This window comes from Urocampus carinirostris, chromosome 3, assembly GCF_059441175.1.
Source record: "Urocampus carinirostris isolate Australia breed hairy pipefish chromosome 3, RoL_Ucar_1.0, whole genome shotgun sequence".
NCBI lineage: Eukaryota > Metazoa > Chordata > Actinopteri > Syngnathiformes > Syngnathidae > Urocampus > Urocampus carinirostris.
In genome coordinates, this window is record NC_142351.1 from 9,265,942 (window position 1) to 9,290,608 (window position 24,667).

Sequence of the window (24,667 nt, forward strand, 5' to 3'; positions counted from 1 at the left end):
CTGGCTTTGATCTCCGGCAAAACGAACATAAAATGCGACAGAAACAAAATAAAAATAAATCCAAACAGCTTGCCAACATCATTTTTGCCGTTCCATGTATTCGGTTACTCCCCAAGCCTGCACAAAATTGAGTCATTTGATTCATATTTACCGTATTTTCCGCACTATAAGGCGCACCTAAAAGTCCTAATTTTTTTCAAAAGCTGACCATGCGCCTTATAATACAGTGCGCCTTATATATGGCTCAGTATTAAATCGCAAGGTCTCGCAACTTACGCAACAGCCGCCGACTAGATTTTCCCCCGAGGCGAAGTGTATGCTGGGATTTATATACCGGCGTTTCATTGGCTAACCAATGTGTCAATCATCATTTGAATCGATCGCTATTGGCTAAAGTTATTCGGAGCCTCGGATAGGCTAGAGGGCCGAAACAAACCCTGCAATTGGCCGAAAAAGATGTGTCAATCAAATCGATCACTATTGGCTGAAGTTATTCTGAGCCTCGGATTGGCTAGAGGACCAAAACAAACCCTGCAATTGACCGAAAAAGATGACTGAATAGCAAGCTTGCTAAACTACGCCATAGAGAAACATGTTTCATTAGTCTGTATTTGTAAACATTTTACTCTCCTGGATTTACTACACTCACGGTTGTAAGAAGACCATGATTGCGTATCATTATTGAACGTGAGAACTTAGGTGAGCTATGCGGCTTTATATTTTCCCGGTATCTTGTTTTAGAACGATCTTGATGTTGCTGTGATGAGTTGAGTGAATTAAACTCAATTCCAAGTGTTTATCGTCATATGCACAGTAAAGTTGCGAGCGAAAAAGAAAATAGAAACTAAGGAATGGTTGGCATTTCTTGAATCCCAAGACTTTAACCTTCCGAATGATATTTGGAACGATGCATTTTGTGTGATTGGTGATATCGTACAGACACTGTTTCCGTACATGTCTGAGACGCGTATTTGCATCTTTGCTAGCTTTCGGAATGTAAAGGGGGGAATAAGTTTGACTGAACCATCTGACTGTTTTGTCGACGTTCCCATTGTAGCGCCTTATAATCCGGTGCGCCTTATCTATGGAAGATATAGGACCAAAAACTATTTTTTGGGGGTGCGCCCTATAACCCGGTGCGCCCTACAGTGCGGAAAATACGGTAGTTTCTTTTGTCTTTTATTAGCATATTTGCTATTGGAGTAATCCAAAAGTCATTGAAAGTAATCCCTTTAAAGTAACCCTACCCAACCCTGCTCTTGTCACAACACAGCGAAGGAAATCAGGATGCCGTCCACTTGAGGCTAAAATGACAGCCGACGGGTGCTAAAAACAATCTATTTTCTAGGCACTCGGCATAGGCAATCTTGGACTGTCTTGCAACGGATAAGAGCGGAAACGCAAGTATTGACCTCGAATCGCTAAACAAGGGCATCGAAGGAAGAAGCGGGGCTTTGCTCCAGCCGCCGTTTGGCGTGGTCATGTGCGTCTCCTCTTAGGTCCCCCCGGGCTGGCGGGGTTGGATGCCGAAAGGAGCTTCTCTGCGCCGCGACCCCTCTTCCTCTTCTCTGCTTCCCTGGAACCCGCACTTCCTACTCCTCCTCCTGCACCTTCGAAAGAAGCTTTCTCCTTGTCACGGCTGCTGCTCGTCCGTTCGGACGACTTGAGCGAGGAGTTGCTTCCTGGAAGGAGACGGCAACGTCAACTCGGGCTGCGATAGACAGCTATCTTGGTAACCGATGAATAGTTCGATCATTTTTTCCGATTCGTCGATGAATCCGATTTCCTTCTCATGATTCAAACATTGAAGCTTTGCATGGGTAGGAGAGTAGTGCACAAATAACGGAATATTCTGTGATATAAAACAATAAAAAATCCAAGTGTTTGTCAACTAACTTGACAATGCAGACGCTGGCCTACTTAGGAACAAGTGGAATTTGTTGGTAAGTTGCTTCAGTGCTATATTTGGTAAGTTTAAGATTTACATCAATATGTTTAAGGCTTGTATACGTAACCTGTATTGTTTTGTACTCAAAAATAAAGATTTCTTAAAATGATATGCTCAATAAAGATAAAGTTTGGTTTATCTTACTTTTGGAAGATGGGCTTTAAGAGGTCCTCCGTAGAAGTAGAAAGTGGCCCAAAAAAAAGCGATCCAACCATTTTCTCAACCGCATGAAGCTTTCTTATTCCACTTTCATTTCAAAAGAAACGGCTCACCTTTTCTTTACACTTTGCAGCAACCATATTGAATGGATGCACGAGATATAAAATAAAAATGTCAAATTTCTTAGCGCGCTGGAGATACAGTATAGTACGTTTACACACGAACTAGGAAGGGGAAGCCGGATTTCTTCTTCAGGGTGAATGCTGGGTGACCTCTCACCGTGCCACGCGGCGGAAAGAAACACTACAGTACTGTCCTGTACTCTGAAAAAGGTGCACAGAATACAAAATCTAACTTACTGCAATGTCCGGATATTTTTCGACATCCCGATAAAAATGTTGTTATTTAACGCGTCTGTAAACCAAAATACATACAAATGTATGCTCTATACCTGTAAATATCTAAGATACTCTTTTCTTTCGTGATTTTTGCCATGCGTCTTGTAATTAATGTAAAATTGTCCAGAGAGCTCCCGTGCGTGCAGGCTCCCCGAGGCTTGCAGTTTTGTTTGGTCTAGGTTAGCCCCATTAGCATTCGGCGAGATGGCCATGCTCATTGCTTTCTCTCCCGGATGGGTTTGTGTTTGTTGTCGTGATCGTTTTTTTGTTGTTGGCTCACGGTCATTCTGGCTGCTTACTGCATGTTTTCCGTCAGACAGCCCCCCATTTTTCTGCCAATCAGTCCCGGTTAGCCATTTTTTAGCGGCCGGCTAGCCTGCCATGTCCCGGCTGGTTTAGCCCCTCACAGCTCTCAGTGTGTTATTTTTGCCAGTTCGACCCATTTTGACTGTTTGCCCATTTTTATACCATTACTGCATTCACAGGAAACACAACACCTAGGCATTCTCCACAAAAACTACCAAAACTTGGCTGAAAGCACTCAAAACCTTTTCAACAAGAAAACTTGTAAACCTATAGGGTTGCTAGGGTGCTGGTGTTCTTCACATGACGTCACAGGTCAGAAAGTCAAAGATGAGACAGACTGTTATAAAATGCATTATCTCGGAAATTAATTGGAATATACCAATGACAAATAAATAGATATTATGCAAAAAACTGTACTCTTTGTAACTGTACTATTTTTCCCCATTTTGTAGGTTTCAGAATTAGGGTAAGCATTTTAAGAATCTGCACCTTATAATTTTTCTTTTTACTTATTTTTTCTTTGTATTGCTGCATCAATTTCTGTTCCCTAGAAAATTGTTAACTTCGTTTCACACTCCAAAGTTGAAACTTTGATGCTAATTTTGTTTGTAATGATGCAATGTTCAATAAAAAAGGTTTTAAAAAGTGGTCTTGGCGCCCTCTGCCAGACCAAAGCAGTACTACAACTCTCAGTGTCACAGCAGAATTGTGTGCACTCTTATTTGCATTGATTCATCTTACCTAATGGCTCATAAATCACGAAATACAATTAATCTATGATCCAAGTAGTTACCAACGCTTTCAATAATTGATTTCATCAATGAGTTGTTGCAGCCCTGATGTCAACAAGCGGTTATTAGAGCATTTTGTACCTTCTTCGTGAATGGTGGGCAGATCTCGCTCCATCTCCGGTTCTTCTTTGGGCTCTTCCTCCAAGCACAACTTGGCTGAGGAGAAGAAGGTAAATTATATCTATTCATTTGTAAAACTTTGCAGTGGGGAGCCGCCACGCTCACCCCTAGTTCGGATTAGGATGGCTTCCCTGCGTGTAGACCAGGGGTCCCCAACGTTTTTGTTATATAGTCACAAAAATGTTGTTACTATTTTAATCTAGGGTTTGTACGCCCTTATCTGTGGCAAAATTCAAGCAACTTTAAGGACTTGCAAATTTTCACATTTTTTTCAGGACCATTAAATGAAGAAATCCAGTGTGAACCGTGAATTCTGCAGAGCCACAAATATATCTGCAGTTACGTATGCCATTTTTAATCTTGCGCGTTTATTCATCCAGATATGGTGGTGTTCTAATGGTTTCCCTGGTGGTCTAGTGGTTAGGATTCGGCGCACTCACCGCCGCGGCCCGGGTTCAATTCCCGGTCAGCGAACTTGCTTTGACAGTTTCTTCCCCAAGGGCCATTACCACCCTAAACACACACCGCACAAAAAACTGAAAACTCCCACTACCTCATACGAACGTAAAATGGTACTCATGTCTATGTTTCTTGCACAATGTTGACTGCACTATGTTTACTGCTCACCTTGCACAATGTTGACTATATTTTGCACTATGTTGACTATTTTTGCACCAAATGCATATTGCACAACCCTTACGATACCAAACTGTATTACGATACCAACTGTATGTAACATCCTACATGTCGACATTTCTTTGTGTAAATATTGTGTAAATTATAACTATAACCTTATCCTCCTTGTTTTTATAACCTTATCTTCTCTGTTCCTTTATCTTCTTTGTTTTCTTTTATCCTTACTGTTAAATGTGAAACTGGAGTGCCATGCCCAATTTCGTTGTCACAATATGTTAACCCGTTTTGTAACAATGACAATAAAGGTATATTCTATTCTATATATGGATTTTGGTTCTTGCATTTTCAGTTGCAGGGAGTTCTTCCCATGACAATTCACCACTGGGAACTCTACCATGATTTTTTTTTCATTCCCCATAATAAATGTTCATGATTAATATGTAATCCTTGCACTAATACACATTTCATGGTGCCCTATTTAAGTGTAACATTCACCTGTCCTCCTGGGCAAAACCCGTAGAAGGCGATGATGCCTCATAGGACAATGCCATACAAACTAATGCCAGCTGCAGTTAATCACAAGGGAAGAGGGAATGCAATGGCAAAGCGAAGACACCGGAGAGAAGTGTCGGCTTAATCGTTTCACCCAAAATTCAAGCACTTTTCAAATCCTTGAAAACACATCATTAAAATTCAAGCATTTACAAGGATTTCAAGCCCCTGTATGAACCCTGCACCTGAGAGAGACTTCCAAAAACATGCAGGGCATGCGCTCTTTAGGACTGGCTTGCCCACTTCTGCTCTAAAAGGTAACGCGTCACTACCAGTTGACCACAAAAATTTACATATCCAGTTGTCTATAGCATGGTTGCTTGGATAGTTCCCACAACCAATAACGTCGCACAGCACCATTTCCTGTGGATTGTCTTGGCCGAGTACAGCCTGGTGGCGCACATCCCTCTCCAGGCCAACATATGTTTCCAACCGGTCTTGAACCGGGGCCCTCTTGCGTATTCCGCGAATGTGCTAACCACTGCACCACAGAAACATACTATAGTGTGCCTACATCAATATCTGAAAAAATGGGAGAGGATCCGACGCCCCACAATGGGCAGCACTTATTTCGGGGAGAACGTCGTTGGGCACCGCCCCAAAATATACGCAGAGAGAAGATATGGCAAAAAGGGAACGCGCTTTATTGCATTCGGGACACCTTCAAAGTTCCAGACGTTCAACAATGGTCTTTTTAGTGTTCTCGAATAAAGTTAAGATATCGATCTCGTGAAGGTCGTCCGCCTCCCTCAGCATATCAGCTTGTGACCTCTCGCAACAACATCATCCCACTACCTTCGCCAGATGCCGACATACGTATCATTAGTTAATATCCACATTTCACAACAATAGGGGTATAACTCCCTTTAGATATCTACACCACCCGCAAAGATATCTCTATTGCCAACAATGCAACCCATCTTTTCAGCCTCCTACCCTCTGGAAAGATACAGAAGCCTTCGCTCCCGCACTACCAACCTCACCAACAGCTTCATCCATCAGGTAAAAAGAAACAAACACTCATGACTAAGTGAAATAACTACCTCTGCGCATCAACTTGCGCACACCTGCTGCTCGTATTAATGTTTTACCGATTTAGATTTTACCTTAACTGCCGCTACAATTATACGTTGCACTTAAAACACAAAACCTTAGAAATCGCAACCTGGGTTTACCTCAAGTAGACTAGTACACTACTTCCTAGGGTCACAGTTGGAATACTTTATTGTATGTTGTGTCTTATGTCTTATATATCAGTTGCTTTCCCACAAACATGTTTGACTGCATTGGCATTATTCTAGCAGAAGGATTTTGTTTCGTGTACAGCTTTTGTAGCGGCCGCCATTTTGTTTTTTCGTCTCGATATCCGTCACACTGGAAATGCATAAAGGACGTGATCCCCTTCCCAAATTCCACAAGCGAATGGAAGGTATAGCAGCTCAAACCTTCTTTCACTTCCTGGATGATGTCATCTGGTAGAAAGAAACTCTTCTCTGTGTTTGGAAAAGGCAAGATCTCCGACTCGTGCTACACGAAGAAACACACAATATTCATCGTGTTAAATTAAAGCGGTGCTTCTAAATTATATTGTCACGCTGTCGCCCACCCTCAGAAGAAGAAATCCTCTCCTGCCCCACAAGATCCACTGAAGACTGCCCAAAGCGTTTTTACAATGTGCTTCACATTTACCCATTCACACACACGCTCACACACCAAAAGTAATATTCATATCTGTTGCACAGATTGTATTTTTGTTTTGTCTGTATTTTATTTTTTTCTTCAATGTGGCGCTCATTTCCTTGAATTAGCGTGATCCTGCAGTTTCGTGATATCAGAGCAGTTGAGCGCCAGTGATATGTTCAGGGACTTTTAGTAAATATGATTGTCTTTTTTTTTTGCATTCAAAATCACTAGACGATCACTGTATTGTTAGATTGTGCTCATGTTTTACTAAAATCTGAATATTGTCGCGAGGTTTGGCACAACCAATTCAAACAAGTAAAACAAACTTGGACACAAGATATCCCGAGTGTGCTGGAAATCTAGAAAGTAAAAACCTTGGGGTGTATAAAACAATATGTGCTCCTAATGTGAACTAAACGGAGCCTATCTCGTCTCCCATGTGAACGTAAAAGTTTTATTTTAGCTTAAAACGTTTCGGTACAACTACAAGGAACTACCTAAACCTTGTTTTCCTCCAATTCTTTGTCAAGGTTCCTGAAGGGATAATTGTAAATATATTTATTCTTTTTTTACTACAACGTTAGAATTAGAATTTAAATTAAAATTGTCTGGTTTATACAGGGTTCCTATGGTTGAGTAAAAATGTTTTCCTTGCTTCAAAGAGTTATATCACTTTGTGAACCACTCAACCATTCGCCTGAGAGGAGAAGCTGCTGCATTGTCATATTCTTCTCCGGTCTGTTTGATGTTTCTTGTTTTACGGTGGTGTCAACAGTGACCCTGTGACTTAATTGTTTGTAATAAAATGGGGGAGTGGTTGCAGTTCCGGTGAGATATGAATCAGGCTTTGAGGCGCCATTATCTCAGGAGGTAGAGCGCTCGTCTTGGGATCAACAGGTTGCAGGTTCGAGTCCCAGCTCCTCCGTGTTGTATTTAGAAGTGTCCATGGGCAAGAGACTGAATCCCTAATGGCCCCAATAAGCAGGTAGGCGCCTTTCATGGCTGACTCCCTATTGGTGTGTGAGTGTGTGAGTGAATGGGTAAGTGCGAAGCTATATAAATGCAGACCATTTATCATTTTGACTGTGAAGCATCTCCTCATGAGAAAATATCGATGTCGCTTGTCTCTCAATGTGTGTTTTGTTAAGAGGTGTAAGGTAATAAACCTAACAGTTCCATAGTTCATTTATCTTAAACACAATTTGTCATTTTATTTGTTTATTTTGTCTTTTACTAGCATATTTGGTGTTGAAAGTAATTGAAAGTAACATTACATGACTGCAATATTATGGTATTGAGAATACATTACAGATTACATTTTTTTAACAGTTAACTCGTAACTGTATCTGATTTTCAAATTAATTCTCCCAACCTTTACTAATGATTGTGCCCACAGACAATACTATATACAAAATTAGATATATACAAATTAGATTTTCAAAAACATATGACATAATATAAGTGTGCATGCGATGATTTCTCCTCACCAGCGCCTGCATGTCGTACATGCTTCCCAGATGATCCCAGATGACCGAAGAGGAGATCTGGCGTCCGATGTTCTGACTGAATTTGTCTCGAATGCAGATCATGTGGAAGTGACGATTCACTCCTGCAAAAACACGCATTCTGTAAGGTATTTAACAAGAGGTGGGTAGTAACCAGTGTTCCTTCTAAGCTGCACATTCTCGGAGCACAAGAAAATCTATCCAGCGCAATATTCCCTCTAAGCTGCGTGTGTGAGTTTTTAGAGTTTTTCGAGAACCGGCTTCTTCGACTCGGCTCACTAAAAGGAACGGGCTCTTTCGGGTCCTAAACGGCTCTTCAGGTTGTTTTTGCTTCTTTCATCCCTACATGACCAAATCTTATGTAAAATTATGCGCAAAATGACTTAAAGGAAGGGGGAATAGAACAAAAAAGAAAAAAATACCAAAATGAAAAAGTAGTGAAAAGCTGAAAAAAGAAGAAACAAAAGAAAGAGAAAAAAAGAAGGAAAATTTTAGAAAAAAGCCAGAAAAAAAGAAAGGAAAGAAATGTTGGAAAAAAGTAAATAGAGAACAAAAAGAAAAAAGTAACAGATCGGGAAAAAATAAAACACAATGAGATTTGTTTTAAAGGGATTTAAAAAATAGTAGAAAGAAAACACGGGAAAAAGAAGAAAAAGTTTGTGTTGCATTCCAATAATTTCCAATTATACCAAGTCAATCTTGTTGCCAACATTATATTTCCACTAAAAAAATGTGATTAAGTACAGTTCTGTATCTTACAACCGACTAAATAAGCCCCCCAAAATGTTAATATTATGCGACAAAATATATCAGGAAATAAAAAGAAATGGATATCTTGTGAAAGAATTGCAAGAAAAAACGACGTTTGTAGGCAATCGTACGTGAGTCAATTCATTCAAAAGAGAAAAGAATTTTGCATTGCTGGAAACTCGGCAAAATGTAACGTGATGTCAAGTTTTGGACATGTTTGATATTTAATTATCTTGCCACACTTGGGATTATGGTTGCTCACTGTTGTTTCAAGCGTTGCTCACCGACTTTAAGTGAACCCTCAGACCCGTAAGGAAAATTAGAGGGAACATTGGTAGTAACGAGTGACCTGTACTCCGTTACATTTACTCGAGTAGGTTTTGGCACATTTTGCACTTCTGGGAGTATTCTTAAATCACAATATGTTTTACTTGTGTAGATTTGTGAAGAAGAAACTGTACTCTTACTCTGCTACATAGAACCAGTTACTTGAATCCCCTTCACGCAAGTATGCTTGGCTAAGGTGCTCGTTTCTTTTATTTACATTTCTCCAGTAACCTAAACAACCACCAGGTGGCACCTGGGTTAGGAATGTTTTTGTTTTTTTCTGTATTGTATGCGCAGTGTAGATAGCTGTAGCCTTACATATAAGGTCAAGTCACGTTTATTTGTATATCCCTTAATCACAAAAGTCTCAAAGGGCTGTGCAGTCTACAGACTACCATTACACTATAAAAACTACTATCTATCTATCTACCTTGGTCATATCCCTCGGGAGGGGTGACCGACAGCAGGACAAACACGTACATAAAAACAAAGAAAAAATGAAAAAGTAGCAAAAAAACACACAAAAAATTGACCACGGCCCACCCAAACAATTTAAGCACTTCGGGATCCAAGTTGGTCATACTTTCGTCCCTCCAGATGAAACGGGACACGAAAAAGCGGTCAGGGTGACAAAACACACTCTTCTGTTCTACAGCAGGGCCGACAGCTTTCGCTGGTTTACCCCTGCCGCATCATACAGGTGCCCTGCCCATCCTTCAGAACGCGTCCAGACATCCCACTATCCTTTCACAACACCTCTCCACTCATTCCTCTCACCAACAAGAGCTCTAGCTTCCATTAAATTTAGACCTCTTTCCTGTAGTGCACTCATAACACCATCCATCCACGTCGATCACGGCCTTCCTCTTGGTCTCCTTCCATTGACTTCTGCTCTGTAGATCCTCTTCAACATTCGCTCCTCATCCATCCTCTCCATGTGTCCAAACCAACAGAGTAATCTCTTATCCACGCGCTTGCTCAGTTCCACTACTACTCAAGATCTGTCTCTCACAATTTCATTTCTATCCAATCTTATCACTCCTAACATACTCCTCAAACACTTCATCTCAAATACATTTAATTTCCTTCTCAAATCCGCCTCCAGGCTCCAAGTCTCTGCACCATACAACACAGTCGGCACAATCCCACTCTCATACAGTCCCCTCTTAACATCCATACTCATAGTCAGTGTTGGGTAGGGTTCCTTTACTGGATAACTTTCAATTACTTTTGGATGACTCCAATACAAAATATGCTAATAAAAGACAAAAGAAACTAAATATGAATAAAATGACTCAATTTTGTGAAGGCTTGGGGAGTAACGGAACACATGGAACGGCAAAAATGATGTTGGCAAGCCGTTTCGATTTAGTTTCATTTTGTTTCTGTCGCATTTTATGTTCGTTTTGCCGGAGATCAAAGAGATCAAAGCCAGGAGAGAAAGCTTACCACGTGTTGTGAGTCATCATTTGATTCATACTTAGTTTCTTTTGTCTTTTTTTAGCATATTTGGTATTGGAGTAATGCAAAAGTCATTGAAAGTAATCCAGTTAAAGTAACCCTACCCAACCCTGATATTTCGTTTCTTTTGTCTTTTATTAGCATAAGAGTTATTGGAGTAATCCAAAAGTCATTGAAAGTAATCCAGTTAAAGTAATCCTATCCAACCCTGATATTTAGTTTCTTTTGTCTTTTATTAGCATAAGAGTTATTGGAGCAATGCAAAAGTCATTGAAAGTAATCCAGTTAAAGTAACCCTACCCAACCCTGATATTTCGTTTCTTTTGTCTTTTATTGGCATATTTGGTATTGGAGTAATCCAAAAGTCATTGAAAGTAATCCAGTTAAAGTAATCCTACCCAACCCTGATATTTAGTTTCTTTTGTCTTTTATTAGCATAAGAGTTATTGGAGTAATGCAAAAGTCATTGAAAGTAATCCAGTTAAAGTAACCCTACCCAACCCTGATATTTCGTTTCTTTTGTCTTTTATTGGCATATTTGGTATTTGAGTAATCCAAAAGTAACTGAAAGTAATCAAAGTAACCCTACCCAACCCTGGTTATTTTACAAATTCAAATTAGTACTGTGCTTCGATTCCAGTACGCCAAACTACAAAAGGAATCCTAAAATGCGCACTTAAAACGTCGACTAAAATGTTTAAGAGTTGTGGAATAGAGTACTTTAAAGGAGTAAAGTCCTTAAAATGCTTGAATATTCCCTTGAAGAATAAAGAAGTTAGCATAAAGTGTTAGCATCTCGCCTCACCGACTGGCTTGTGTCCTATCATAGCGTGGAAAAGGCAGACCTCCACTTCGTGACTCCATACCACGGACTCCTCGCCGGGGACCAAGGCGGCGTCCGGAGGCTTTTCGTCCACCTGGCCCTGCGTCACGTCGGCTTCCCCCATCGCTAAAAAAAACACAAAAACCGAATGAAAAGCACCAAAAACGGAGTCAAAAGGCGACTGTTTGGACGGATGTTTTGTTTGGGATCCACCGGAAATTGAGGGATGTTGCGTTCAGGGAGGGTGGGAAATTAGATTCTTGACATGAGTGTGTTGGTCTGGGGAGGCATAGGCGCTATCAGGCTGTACGTGCCCAAGACACACCGCAGGAAATGGTGGGTAAGGGATACAAACGGACACGATTTGAGTTTTATTTGAATTTGTAGCAAATATTCCTTCTTTTGCGTTAAACTATTTATACTACTTTTTCTCTCGGTCTTTCTAGTCTTCTCTCTCAGTTATTTTGCTCTCTAACTCTCTTTCTTACTCACCCCTCTCTTTTTCTTTTCTGCCATTCTCTCATTCACCTCCCCTCTCCTTCTTCTTTTTTTCTCTCCCTCTTTCTCATTTTAACTCCTTTTCTCTCTTGCTTTCTTTCTCTCTCTTTCTTTCTCGGCCGCTCTCTTCCTTATTTCTCTTTCCTATTTTCTCACTTTTTCACCCCCTCTTTCTTTCTCATGTTCACTCTTTTTTTGTCTTTCTCTCGTTCTTTTGATCACTCCATTTCCTTTTCTGTCTTTCTACTTGTTTCTCCTTTCTCTACTGCGCCCTCGCTATTTCTTTCACTCTTTCTCCTCTTTTCTGTCTCTGACTTTTTCTCCCTCTTTCTTACTCAGTCTCCCTCATTCTGTCTGTCTTTTTATCTCTTTTCCCTCCTCTCTCTCTCTCTCTTTCCTATTTTCTCAATCCTTTTTTCTTTCTCATCCCCACTGTTTGTCTTTATCTCATTCTTTTGATCTCTCCATTTCCTTTTCTGTCTTTCTTTATTCCTTTTCTCCCTTTCTCTACTGTGCCCTCGCTATTTCTTTCACTCTTTCTCCCCTTTTCTGTCTCTCTGACTTTTTCTCCCTCTTTCTTACTCAGTCTCCCTCATTCTGTCTGTCTTTTAATCTATTTTCTCTCTCTCTCTCTCTCTCTCTCTCTCTCTCTCACTCGACCGCTCCTTAATTCTCTTTCCTATTTTCTCACTTTCTCGATCCTTTTTTCTTTCTCATCCGCACTGTCTTTCTCTCATTCTTTTGATCCCTCCATTTACTTTTCTGTCTTTCTTTATCCCTTTTCTCCCTTTCTCTACTGTGCCTTCGCTATTTCTTTCACTCTTTCTCCCCTTTTCTGTCTCTGACTTTTTATCTCTCTTTCTTACTCCGTTTCCCTCATTCTCTCCATCTTTTAATCCATTTTCCCTCCTCTCTCTCTCTCTTTCTTTCCCGACCGCTCCCTATTTTCTCACTTTCTCACTCCCTTTTTCTTTCTTTATCTTCACTCCTTGTCTTTCTCTCATTCTTTTGATCTTTCCATTTCCTTTTGTGTCTGTCTTTCTCCCCTTTCCTCCCTTTCTCTACTACACCCTTGCTGTCTTTCTCCCTCTCTCTGACCTTTTATCTCTCTTTCTTACCCTCTCTCCTTCATTTTGTCTGTCTTTTTGCCCCTTTTCCAGCAACGAGATTAGACACGGCACTCCAGGGTAAAACATGTGTTGTGTCTGTATATCGAATGGTCCAATTGCCGGTTTGCATTACTGTACACTGTGGACTTGTAGGACAAACACACAAACTAAAGTACATGCTGACCTCAGCTTACTCACTTTCCATAAGTACCACAGTTGTATCTCATAGTATTCAGTCGCCATATCGCAGTTAGACTTTCACATCTTTAGTGCATTGCATTTTATTCGAATTAATACAAAAAAATGACATCCACATTGAAAGATTTTATACATTTGACTCTAACGGATATTATAGAGCTAACTACAAAGTAATGACATGTACTCAGTTTGATGCAGTAGAGAGATTCACTGACTGTTTTCCTTCAAGGTACATTAGAAGGTTAGGCTGTCTGGAATGTATCGGAAATATTTTGATAACAGAATTCCTGTGAGTGCTGACGGGAGAAGGCCAGACGCACAAGGACGTCGGCATTGTTTTGAGCTGAAAAGCTTTGCTGATATGAGTTTTCCTTAGACGTGGCGGCGCCTTTCGGCGAGGAGGTGGTGAAGCTGGCACCTGGCGCGCCCCTTGCGAGGAGTCGGCCAGCCCCAGGGGAGGAGTCAGCACGCCCATGGGGGAGGAGCCAACACCCCAGCTTGTGAAAAGACATGGGCAGAAGACAGGAGACAGAAGACGGAAGGAGAGATGGGAGATCGAGAATGAGAGGGAGGCTCGAAGAAGACTAATTGGACTAATTAGACAATAATTTTGTTAAATTTGATGGAATTCACTTAGTTAAATACTTTGAGAAAATAAATCTGCCCCCGTGTGAAAATGCCAGCTATTTTGTACATTTTTCCCTAAAAGAGCATGCATTGTTGTGTTTGTTTAATGGAGTTAGATAACCAATGCGAGCAATTTGGTAAACGCTACATTTTTGATAGTTTAATTCCTGACAACATTCTTTGTTTCAATTAACTCAGAACTTTGGAATGGAGGAACGACAGCGTCCTCTTTTGGACAGTTTCTGAACATATTAATTCACCATGTACCAAAATGAAATCTGATAACATGAAGTTTTGAATGTAATCAAAACATCCAAGGCTATATAGTGATAAAATCATGTTCTCACTGTATGTAATTATGTCGATTGGAGGGAGATTCCCGAGTACAGAACATTACGCAAATTTCTGGTCAAGCGTCCCTGGTCCATATAAAAAGAGGAGCTGATCGATAACTCGTCCTCTTTTCTTCTGCCTACCTGGCAGATTCGTCTTGATCGACAGCTGCTTGGTGCGGCCGTGCAGGTCTGCACTGCGGCTTGCAGTTTAGCACGTGCGCCGTATGTTGCAACCATTCGGAGCACGAGACCAAATCTCTCCACGACTACAAATAAGGAGACGTTCCAAATTTAGCACCATGTTTGCTGGTTCTTGGGAACGAGCTTTGATGAACAAGGTAAACTCCCCAAATCGACGAGCATTATAGTGGAAACTTTCCATTTGTGCTGGTAACTTCCAGAAATTCAATTGTCGAAAACACCCATAATATTCAGTGCCGGCCCCTCCCCTTCTTTCCCAATCATTGATTCGCCGTGTTAATAAATTGTGTGTCCATTATAATCGGCCTGGTTCATTGAATCCATTTTCTTGGGATTAGTAATTCATATCAGAACTCAAATACCTCAAATTGATAATACAATTTCTTTTTTTCTCATCAGTGTAGGAAATTCTAGTGTCTTACAGAGAAGAAAAATGATTTATGGCGGAGCACAAGCAACACCTAGAGGCAAATTGGTTTACTGATTGCAGTAAAGAATAATTTGTTTCAAATTGTAACGATTTTCAAAATTGAGATGGAAAAATCCCTACATTTGTGTTCATCGCCAGATTTCAGCGTCACTTAGTTTTCTGAGTGATTCTGTTTCCTGGGTGCTTATTAGAACAATCTAAATGAATTGTTTACACATCTAGTGGGAGGGGAAAAACTCATAGTGCCATGAAATAGTATTTGCCCCTTCCTCAAATCTGTGTTTTTTTGCATATCACTCACAAAAGGTTTCGTGTCCTCAAACCAACTTTAATATCACACAGACAACCCAAGGAAATACAAAATGCAGATTTCAAAAGTTGAGTCTATTTATTAAGACAACAAAAATCAAACCTATTTAGCTCAATATGAAAAAGTAATTGCCCCCTTGACTTAATAGCGGAGTTGGGCCACATTTGGCAGCGATAACAAAAATGAAACATTTACAAAAATGGGTAATGAGTCCGTCACAATGCATTGGAGGAAATTTGGCCCACTCTTCTTTGCAAAATTCTATCAAATCTACTGGAGGGCTTTTCTAGCATGAACTGACCATTTAAAGTCACACCACAGGATCTCAATTGGATTTAATCCAGACTTGGACACTCCAGGATTTTTTTTTTTGAGCCATTGAGAGTTTGCTGGTGTGTTCCGATTTTTGTCCTGCTGCACGATCCAAGAGCGCTTGAATTTGGAGGCGTTAAATGATGGCCGGATGTTCTCCTTCTGGATCTTCTGGTAAACACCACGATTCATTAGTCTGTCAACCACAGCAAGTTGTCCTGGTTCTGAGGCAGCAAAGCGGCCCCAGACCATCACATTGCCACCACCATGCTTGACAGTTTGCATCATGTTCTTTATGTCAAGTGCTGTTTTTACGCCAGATCCAACAGGCTGAAGAGACACACACGTTTGCCCGGAAGCATCTTGATTATCCTCAAGACTTCAAGAAAAACATTCTATGGACTTTTTGGGTGAGCAACCCATTACACCTGGCGTAAAAATACAAATTTCAGCTATGTTTAGGTGTAGCATGCACTTGTCCATCGGAGGCTATGACGCTTCATAGGACAATGCCGTACAAACTAACCCAGGCTACTGCTAATCACGGGGGAAGAGAAAATGCAATGGCAAAGCGAGGCCACCAGTGATCACCGTCTGCGTCAGTTTTAAGCACTCGTAGAGAAACATGGCAACAATTTCAAGCATTTACAAACACGTCACCTAAAATTCAAGTACTTTTCACCCTTGAAAACACATTAAAAGTCAAGCATTTTCAAGTATTTCAAGCACCCGTGCGCAGGGTTGGGTAAGGTTACTTAAACTGGATTACTTTCAATTACTTTTGGATTACTCGAAAACCAAATATGCTAATAAAAGACAAAAGAAACTAAATATGAATAAAATGACTCAATTTTGTGCAGGCTTGGGGAGTAACGGAATACATGGAACGGCAAAAATGATGTTGGCAAGCTGTTTGGATTTATTTTCATTTGGTTTCTGTCGCATTTGATGTTCGTTTTGCCGGATATCAAAGATCAAAGCCAGGAGAGAAAGCTTACCACGTGTTGTGAGTCATCATTTTATTTATATTTAGTTTCTTCTGTCTTTTATTAGCATATTTGGTATTGGAGTCATCCAGAAGTCATCAAAAGTAATCCAGTTCAAGTAGCCCTACCCAACCCTGCCCGTGCGAATCCTGTATTAGGAATTAAAACACAGATTAGAAAGCTTGTGTCAACCTCTTTTATCAACCAAACTACCCAAAAGAAACATTCAGATACATCTCCGAACTCAAATTCTTCGACCCATGTAACGGTAACTTGAGTTGCGACAATCATTGGCGAGAAATCTCTGCCCTCATCTCCTCGTGCCTGCAATTTCGAGGTGAAAGAAGGACCCTGGGGTGGCCGAGACTTTGTAAGCGATACGCCTGCAGCGAGACGAGCGATAGGAAGGAGCAGGAAAGGCTGAACGGGATGCGGTGGGTGGAGCCTGGCGGAATGAGAGTGTCCTATTGGTCCTTCTTCGGTGATTCTGACGAATTATCTTTAGCGAGCTCCTCCTCCCCGAAGGTTTCTTCGTACCTGGAGGAGAACAAATGGTGATGACGTTTGCGGTAACAGTGGACATCTGAAGGCTCACGCCAACACCAGAGTGATTTACAGTGTCGTGAAAGAGAATTCGCCCCCTTCGTGATTTCTGTTCTTTGCATATCACTCACAAAGGTTTCAGATCATCAAAGCAATTTTGATATCACAGAGACAACCCAAAGTTTTGTTATGTTAATTTGTGACACCCTTACAGTGTTCATTTGACCTGTGAAAAGTGATGGGTCCCGGGGACCCGCGTGCTCAAAAATCTATGGGTCCCCAAAATTTAGTGTTATCGAGGTTGAAATTGTAAATCGGTGACAAATATATAATATAAATGTATATATTCATTCAGTTTTAATCATCACAGTTTATTGGTAATACAAGTTATCACTTCAAGATTTTTCAGTTCACAACAATATTATACATTATACAAAATAATATTGCTGAAATAATTATATTAATCCATATTTTCATTCAGTTTTAATCATCAGTTAATAGGTAATACAAAGCAGTTATCACTTCAGATCTTTCAGTTCATATATTCTTCGTGGTTTGCTGTCCCGCCACAGTTGTAATGCCTTCTCAAGGTCCAATCCATTCTCATCCTCCTCATAGCGTAACCAGGAATTTAATTAAGTCCATGTTGGCAGAAAAATCCTTTCCTTGCTAGGAGTATTAGTTTGTTTATTTTCTTTCGTCGAATAGTTCGCTTGAACACACGTGTTTTCCTTGCCTCCGCGATCTTTCAAAGAATTTCCATACCTGTCAAGCTCCAGGGCTCCATGCTCTTACAAAATGTTGTATTTTCCCTTACAAAATAATCTTACACCATATTTTTTTTCAAACGTGTTTATGTCGTTTAACATGTTATATTGTACATGTGTTTCATTATATCATATATATTGTTAATTAAAATTTTGTTGTGAGATCCCGAGTTGCTCGACATGAATGAGGTTTATTATAAAAAAGGTTAAAAAATTAAGTCTCTTGGACATTCATCGTGGAAGGAAAAAATACATGCAAATATAATTAACTAGAATAATACATTTTCTTATTCAAATGATGAATTCATTTTCTGCATCAAATTATTGTTGGTAATATACAGATTAAAAGGGATCACCAAAAACCTGTCTTTTTTGATTTTCTCCTTTTATACTTCCTTTTTTTCTTAACTTCTTTGTACAACATAATAATTCGTAATAAAATGCATCAAAGCAAGTGAGCCGTTTGAGAGCCGTCTCTTTAATGAGTTGAGCCGAAAAAGCCGCTTCTCTAAAAAGAGACGGACTTTCACTACACAACTCGAACTCGAGATCGGCGTGCAGACGAAAACTCGAACCGTGAGACAGAAACAACAATGGCGGATCTGCCTGAGGAAAAGTTTGGAGTGTGGTAAATCTTTGTTAAAAAATGATAATGACAATTGTGTGTCAAAAAAAGTAGGGTCCCGGGGACGCACGTTGATTTGACACGATGCGTCCCCAGCAAAAATAATGCGTCCAGGACGATAAACAACAGTGAGTAACAGCAACACCAAGTGTGGCAACCAATTCATTATCAACATGTCCAAATCTTGACATCACATTACATTTTGCGGCAATGCAAAAAATTTTTTCACTTTTCAATGAATTGACTCATGTATTATTGCAAAGGTTATACGGCCTACAAACGTCATTTGTTTTTACAACAATTCTTTCACAAGATTTCCATTTTTTTTTTCCTGGTATCTTTTGTCGCATAATACTAACATTTTGGGGGGCGTATTGAGTCGGTTGCACGATACACAACTGTATTTAATTAAACTTTTTAGTGGAAGTACAATGTTGGCAACAAGATTGGCTTGGTATAATTGGAAATTATTTGAATGCAACACAAACTTTTACTTCTTTTTCCCTGTTTTTTTCCAATTTTTTTTTTTAATTCCTTTAAAAAAAATCTGTGTTTATTTTTTCCTAGCTGTTACTTTTTTCTTTTTGTTGTCCATTTACTTTTTTTTTTTACCTTTTTTCTTTTTTTCTGGCTTTTTTTCTGAATTTTTCCTTCTTTTTTCTCTTCCTTTTGTTTCTTTTTTTCTCAGCTTTTCACTACTTTTTCATTTTGGTATTTTTTTTCTTTTTTGTTCTATTCCCCCTTCCTTTAAGAAATGTTGTGCATAATTTTACATAATAATTGGTCATGTTGGGATTAAAGAAGCATGAACTGGTTGTTTAAGGTCTCACCACAGCATCTCATTGAGTGTGGGTGACAAATAATGATTTATGGTGTTTACCAGAAGATCCTGAAGGAGAACGTCTGGCCATCAGTTCGTGTCCTCAAAGTGCTCTTGGATCATATAATAGGACATTGATTCAAAACACACCAGCAAGTCCACCTCTGAATGGCTCATTAAAAAAACTAAATAAAAGTGGCCAAGTCAAAGTCCGGATTAAAATCCAATTAAGATGTTGTGGTGAGACCTTAAACAAGCAGTTCATGATGCAAAACCCTCCAATATGGCAGAGTTGAAACAATTTTGCAAAGAAGAGCAGGCCAAAATTCCCCCACAGAGTTGTGACTGACTTGATACCAATATTTATGGCTGCCAAAGGTGGCCCAGCTTGTTATACAGTTCAGGGGGCAATTATGTTTTGACATAGGGCCAGATATGGTTTAACTTTTTGTTGGGCCATAATAAATAGAATTAACTATTCAAAACTGCATTTTGGATTTCCTTGGATTGTCTCTGATATTAAATTGTTTTGATGATCTTAACCCTTCATGAGTGATAAACATGCAAAAACCCAAAAAATCAGGAAGGGGGCAAATACTTATTCAGGGCACAGTAGCAGGACGGCCGGTCAACACGGTGGCTGTAAGTGACGTCGGCGGGAGGAGCCTTTGGCCACAGAGACGGCATTCATGGAATCAGCGAGGCTGGCGGGCGAGCCGCTGACACTTGGATAGGAAGCGAGCCTAGAAGAGGCTGAAAGGACACCTTCGGAGGACTCGTAGCTAAGTGCTCCGAGGGGAGAAGAAAGGACCGAGAAGTAGGATTACACAAAGGAGAAGGAGAAATGGAAGTACAGTAATCCCCTCGCACTTTCGATAGTCTTATCGTTGATGAAGGTATCGTGCATTGTGCTATCACAAACGGAGCATGGCGACAGCTAGCTTTTAGCAACTCGTTGCATTGAAAAGAAATTCATCGATTACATTTGGACTCTGAGGAAAGCCAGAAGAGCGCCAAGAGATACTCATCGCCAGCGGGTGCATGAAGACAGTTATCGGTTGTGGAAAGAGACCGAGGCGATGGCTGGATAGACAGCAATAGCAGTGCCGCAGGTCTGGCCTAATGCTAGGGAAACGCTATCACAAGCTACCCCTGCCGAGCCTGTATCTCACAACGACAGGTCCATTAGCCATGAAACGGATGACCTTGAGCTACAACTTGTGGAGAAACTGCTACATTCGGGACAGATGTATTTTAATCATTGCAGAGACCTGACTCAGGCCGAGGATACCCGTTGCTAGCCAGCCGCTTTCGAAATCGCTTTCTTACACAGAAAGGAGACATCTTCCAATTTTGTTGTACTTTTGGATAATGACAATAAAGACCATGCATGCAAATGCAATTCTGTGTTCTGGGGTTGTATTTGCAGATCTAGAGTTGTTATTTTGTATACTCTCAGTCGGTAGGGCCGTCATCTCAATGTAAGTTTGACCCTTGGGGGCTTTTATGAAGGGACATTGCTACTTTGCATATTTTCACGGGGGATTCTGGTCCCCATTAGCTGCAATTTACGAGGGGTTACTGTACAACAACATTATAAAGCTAAGAGAAGCATGTAGTCAGGATCAAGGCTGCACAATTAACTGAAATCGAATCGATATTGCAATGTGGGCGGCTGTGGCTCAGGAGGTAGAGCGCTCGTCTTGGGATCAACGGATCCCAGTTCGAATCCCGGCTTGTCCGTGTTACATGTCGAAGGGTCCTTGGGTAAGACACTGAACCCCTAATACCCCCAATAAGCAGGTTAGCGCCTTACATGGCTGCAAGGCCGCTATTGGAAAATGTGGAGCACATTGTAAAGCGCTTTGGGAAGTCATTGACTTGAAAAGCGCTATATAAATGCAGATCATTTCATTTCATTTCAATGGAACTTAGTGCAATTGTGTAATCGCAAGACACCGTTTTTTCCCCAAGGATTTATAGTGCCGTGTTTTTTATTTGTGTGATTGAGTGTTTGTCCAACCAGAATTGTCGCAACTCGGGTTTTAACGGCGCCCACCAATCAGAGGCGGGTTTTAACGGAAATAGCCAATAAAGGCGAGGCAAAGTTTGCAAGCCGCAAACAGCAACCCTAACAAAGCTCCCCAGAAGAGGGCGCTGATTCGCTAAGGTTAAAGTATGTCAATAAGACTTAATACACACATAAAACATAACTAGCACAGAAAATGCCCTTTTCCCCTGAAAACACTCCATCGCTCACAAACATTGAACTAAATCCTTGCGAAAAGAAAACGCAGAAAAATGGTTGTCTGTATCAGTCTCAAGATATCAGGAGTAAAAAAAAAAGTGATCTTGCATTCCTAGAATCGGGAAAGCGCAATCCAGGTGGCAAGGACGCAAAAAAGTATGATTCACAAGTATAGATTGGATGAAGTGGAAATGGATGCAGAAAGAAGTTGATAAAGACAAAAAACTGGGAGCAGAAACCAGAAAAAATTCTCGCGTGCAAACGTGGAGAGGTCCGAGCATCGGGTACCTTCACTAAAACTCCTTGGCACAAACGATTGCGTCGGGTTACTCCTGCAATGGTTAGGATGACATGCTTGTTACCCACCTGAACATCTCTGTAAGTTCTCCTTTGAAGAGGGCCACTACGACAGGGAAGCCGACACAGGCGGGCACCAGGTAGAGCAAAGCGGGCTGACCACACAAAAATACAAATTAGAAACGGTTAGGAAAGATGACTTACGGATGTTCATTCACCAATGTGACGGATACCATTTTCTATTGCAGTGCCGTGAAAAATATTTTACCTATATTTCACGTTGACAATATCTGTGTATTATTTGTTATTGCAAAATCCGTTGCCTGTTCATCCTGGAAGGGGGATTACCTCATATGCTTCTCAAGGTTTCTTCAATTAGCTCATGTTGAGGTTTTTGAGTTTTTCCTTGCCCTCATATAGGTTGCAGATCAGGGGATGGTGTCATAATAGCCTGGTTTACAATACAATCTGTGGTCTATGCAGCTCCTCGAGAATCCTTGTGATTAAGGGTGTCACAAATTGACATGACATGAAGTTTTTCCTTGCCCTCATGTAGGTTTTAGATCAGGGGATGGTGTAATCAGTCTTTGGTTTGCAATAATCTGTGCAGCCCTATGAAATGAAACTCCCTGTGATTAAGGGCTATAAAAATAAACATGACTTGACTTCCGGAATTCTATGTTTTTGGCATACTTATTACTCAAAAAAGGTTTCAGATCAGCAAACCAATTTTAACATCACACAAAGACAATCCAATGAAATACTAAGTAAAGTTTTAAAATGTTGATTACATTTCTTAAGGCACAAAAAGTAAAATCACAAAGTAACTGACTAACCACAGTTTTGGGAGAGCTGAGTTTAATTCCACAGGCCAAAATTGATTGTCACCCGTGTTGGATTAAGAAATAACTTCAATTGAATCTGTTGGACCGAGTGAAGTAGGCTACAAAATCATAAGAACACAATTGACATGCCGCAGTCCCCCCAAAAAATCAAGGGAATAAAAAAAGGAAAAAAAAAATTTGAAATCTATCGGCCTGGTCACATAGCCATATCCAAGGCTGTAAGGCTCCAGCGAACCACTGTCAAAGCCATTAACCACAAATGGAGAAAAATGGGAACAGTGGCAAACCTTCTCCGAAGTGGTCGACCAACTGAGAATATCTCAAGATTGTGACAACGGCTCATCCGGTAAGTTAAAAGAGAACCTCCAAGGTACTGCAGGCCTCGCTGGCCTCAGTTAATGTCAATGTATATGATAACCAGGGTTGGGTAGGGTTACTTTAACTTGATTACTTTCAATGACTTTTAGATTACTCCAATACCAAATATGCTAATAAAAGACAAAAGAAACTAAATATGAATAAAATGACTGAATTTTGTGCAGGCTTGGGGAGTAACGGAATACATGGAACGGCAAAAATGATGTTGGCAAGCTGTTTGGATTTATTTTCATTTTTTTCTGTCGCATTTTATGTTAGTTTTGCCGGAGATCAAAGCCAGGAGCGAAAGCTTACCACGTGTTGTAAGTCATCATTTTATTCATATTTAGTTTATTTTGTCGTTTATTAGCATATTTGGTATTGGAGTAATCCAAAAGTCATTGAAAGTAATCAAGTTAAAGTAACCCTACCCAACCCTGATGATAACACTATAAGAAAGACACTGGCCAAAAAATGGGGTCCATTGGAGTTTCCTGGCGAAAACCATTGCTGTCACAAAAGAACACAAGTTTGCCTCATATCTGCCAAAAAGCCTATTGTTGCGTGTGCATTTATCAAGACAAGATTTTTAAATTTTGTGTAAATTGTGACTGTATTCGGGGATCCAAACAATTTGTGTGTAAATATTTTTGCGCCAAATCTCTCCCCATTTAGGTATTGGGTAAAAATGACTAATGTGTAGCTAACATTTTCAGCTGCATTTAGTTCTTACCATTGCAATTTACCACAAGGAAACCCTACCATATATTTTTACATGGTCCATTATAAATGTCCATAATTGATGAATACATATTTCATCATTTCATAGTGCCCTGTTAAGGCAAAGCTTGTCCCAAAGTTAAAGTAGTTATCTCGGTGCATTACTTTTGAAATGACTGGAGAGACCTCACTATTTTCCCTTTTCTAGCCATCGTTCCTTAAAATGGCAGCCTCCATGCCTCTTTGTCAGATGCACCTGACCTCTTAAGCGCGACGACGCTCCACATGACAATACCATACAAACTAATGCCAGCTGCCGTTAATCACAAGGGAAGAAGAAACGAAATAGCAAAGCGAAACCACCCGAGAGCAGTGTTGCCATCATTACGAAGCATACTTGTTTCATTTCTCTTCATTTAATGCGTCGTGTCAGAGTTCTGAGAAACATGGTAACAATTTCAAGAATTTACAAGCACTTCAGTCAAAATTAAAGCACTTTTTAAACCTTGAGAACTCTAAAATTCCAGTATTTAAGGATTCCAAGCACTTGTAAGAACCCGTGGTTGCGATCCATTATCCCTGGTTGACTATTGCTGAGAGCAGGGGCAGACTGAGCTCACGTGACACTCTTTTTTTGAATTTTTGCATATCGCATGAGGTTTTGGTCCTCATTAACCACGAAAAACAAGGGATTACAGGAGCACGTGTTTAATGCAACTAGATAGCTGTTCATGGAAATACTTATGCAGATGGTATCATGACAAAACTAGAATTTAGAAGCCTAACAGTGCAGTGGACCTTAAATGTCTTACCTGTGCATGTTTGAAGGTGTGCATGACAAAGATGGTGAGGCAGAGTCCAAAGATGTAAGCCAGGAAGCTGGAGAAGAAATATGTCCTGCTGTTCTTTTTCAGGCTGGAGAGAAAAATGATAAATACGAGTAGCAGAAGATGTAAATAATACATTTAATAAAAAGTGAA

At 40.3% G+C, this 24,667-nt stretch overlaps 2 protein-coding genes across 5 annotated transcripts in view; both read right to left on the bottom strand.

Annotated features, from left to right (window-relative positions):
* Positions 1 to 1,324: 1,324 nt before the first annotated feature.
* Positions 1,325 to 11,677, bottom strand: mrgbp (MRG/MORF4L binding protein). The gene is made up of 5 exons (XM_088329758.1): positions 11,442 to 11,677; positions 8,081 to 8,202; positions 6,356 to 6,437; positions 3,684 to 3,758; positions 1,325 to 1,682 (listed from the first exon to the last, which is right to left on the bottom strand). The coding sequence occupies exons 1-5, from the start codon at positions 11,581 to 11,583 to the stop codon at positions 1,480 to 1,482; spliced, it is 624 nt and encodes a 207-aa protein (XP_088185884.1). The 5' UTR covers positions 11,584 to 11,677; the 3' UTR covers positions 1,325 to 1,479.
* Positions 11,678 to 15,164: 3,487 nt separating this feature from the next.
* Positions 15,165 to 24,667, bottom strand: part of hm13 (histocompatibility (minor) 13) — a 34,220-nt gene continuing 24,717 nt past the window's right edge. For 2 of the 4 annotated variants that reach the window (XM_088330571.1, XM_088330572.1), the window contains 4 exons: positions 24,500 to 24,602; positions 21,835 to 21,920; positions 19,819 to 20,002; positions 15,165 to 17,002 (listed from right to left, as the gene is read on the bottom strand). In XM_088330571.1, coding sequence (XP_088186697.1) covers positions 19,849 to 20,002; positions 21,835 to 21,920; positions 24,500 to 24,602 — 343 coding nt within the window. In that variant the 3' untranslated portion in view covers positions 15,165 to 17,002; positions 19,819 to 19,848. The remainder of the gene's footprint in view (positions 17,003 to 19,818; positions 20,003 to 21,834; positions 21,921 to 24,499; positions 24,603 to 24,667) is intronic. The other 2 variants (XM_088330573.1, XM_088330574.1) reach the window with 1 other exon arrangement.

Bases quoted from the DNA above. Each gene is read 5' to 3' on its own strand.
- mrgbp (XM_088329758.1), bottom strand. From the start codon at position 11,583: ATGGGGGAAGCCGACGTGACGCAGGGCCAGGTGGACGAAAAGCCTCCG. The intron at 8,203-11,441 runs GTGAGGCGAGAT...GTGTTTTTGCAG, and splicing joins GATAGGACACAAGCCAGTCG to GAGTGAATCGTCACTTCCAC. The intron at 1,683-3,683 runs GTACAAAATGCT...GTCTCCTTCCAG, and splicing joins GCCCACCATTCACGAAGAAG to GAAGCAACTCCTCGCTCAAG.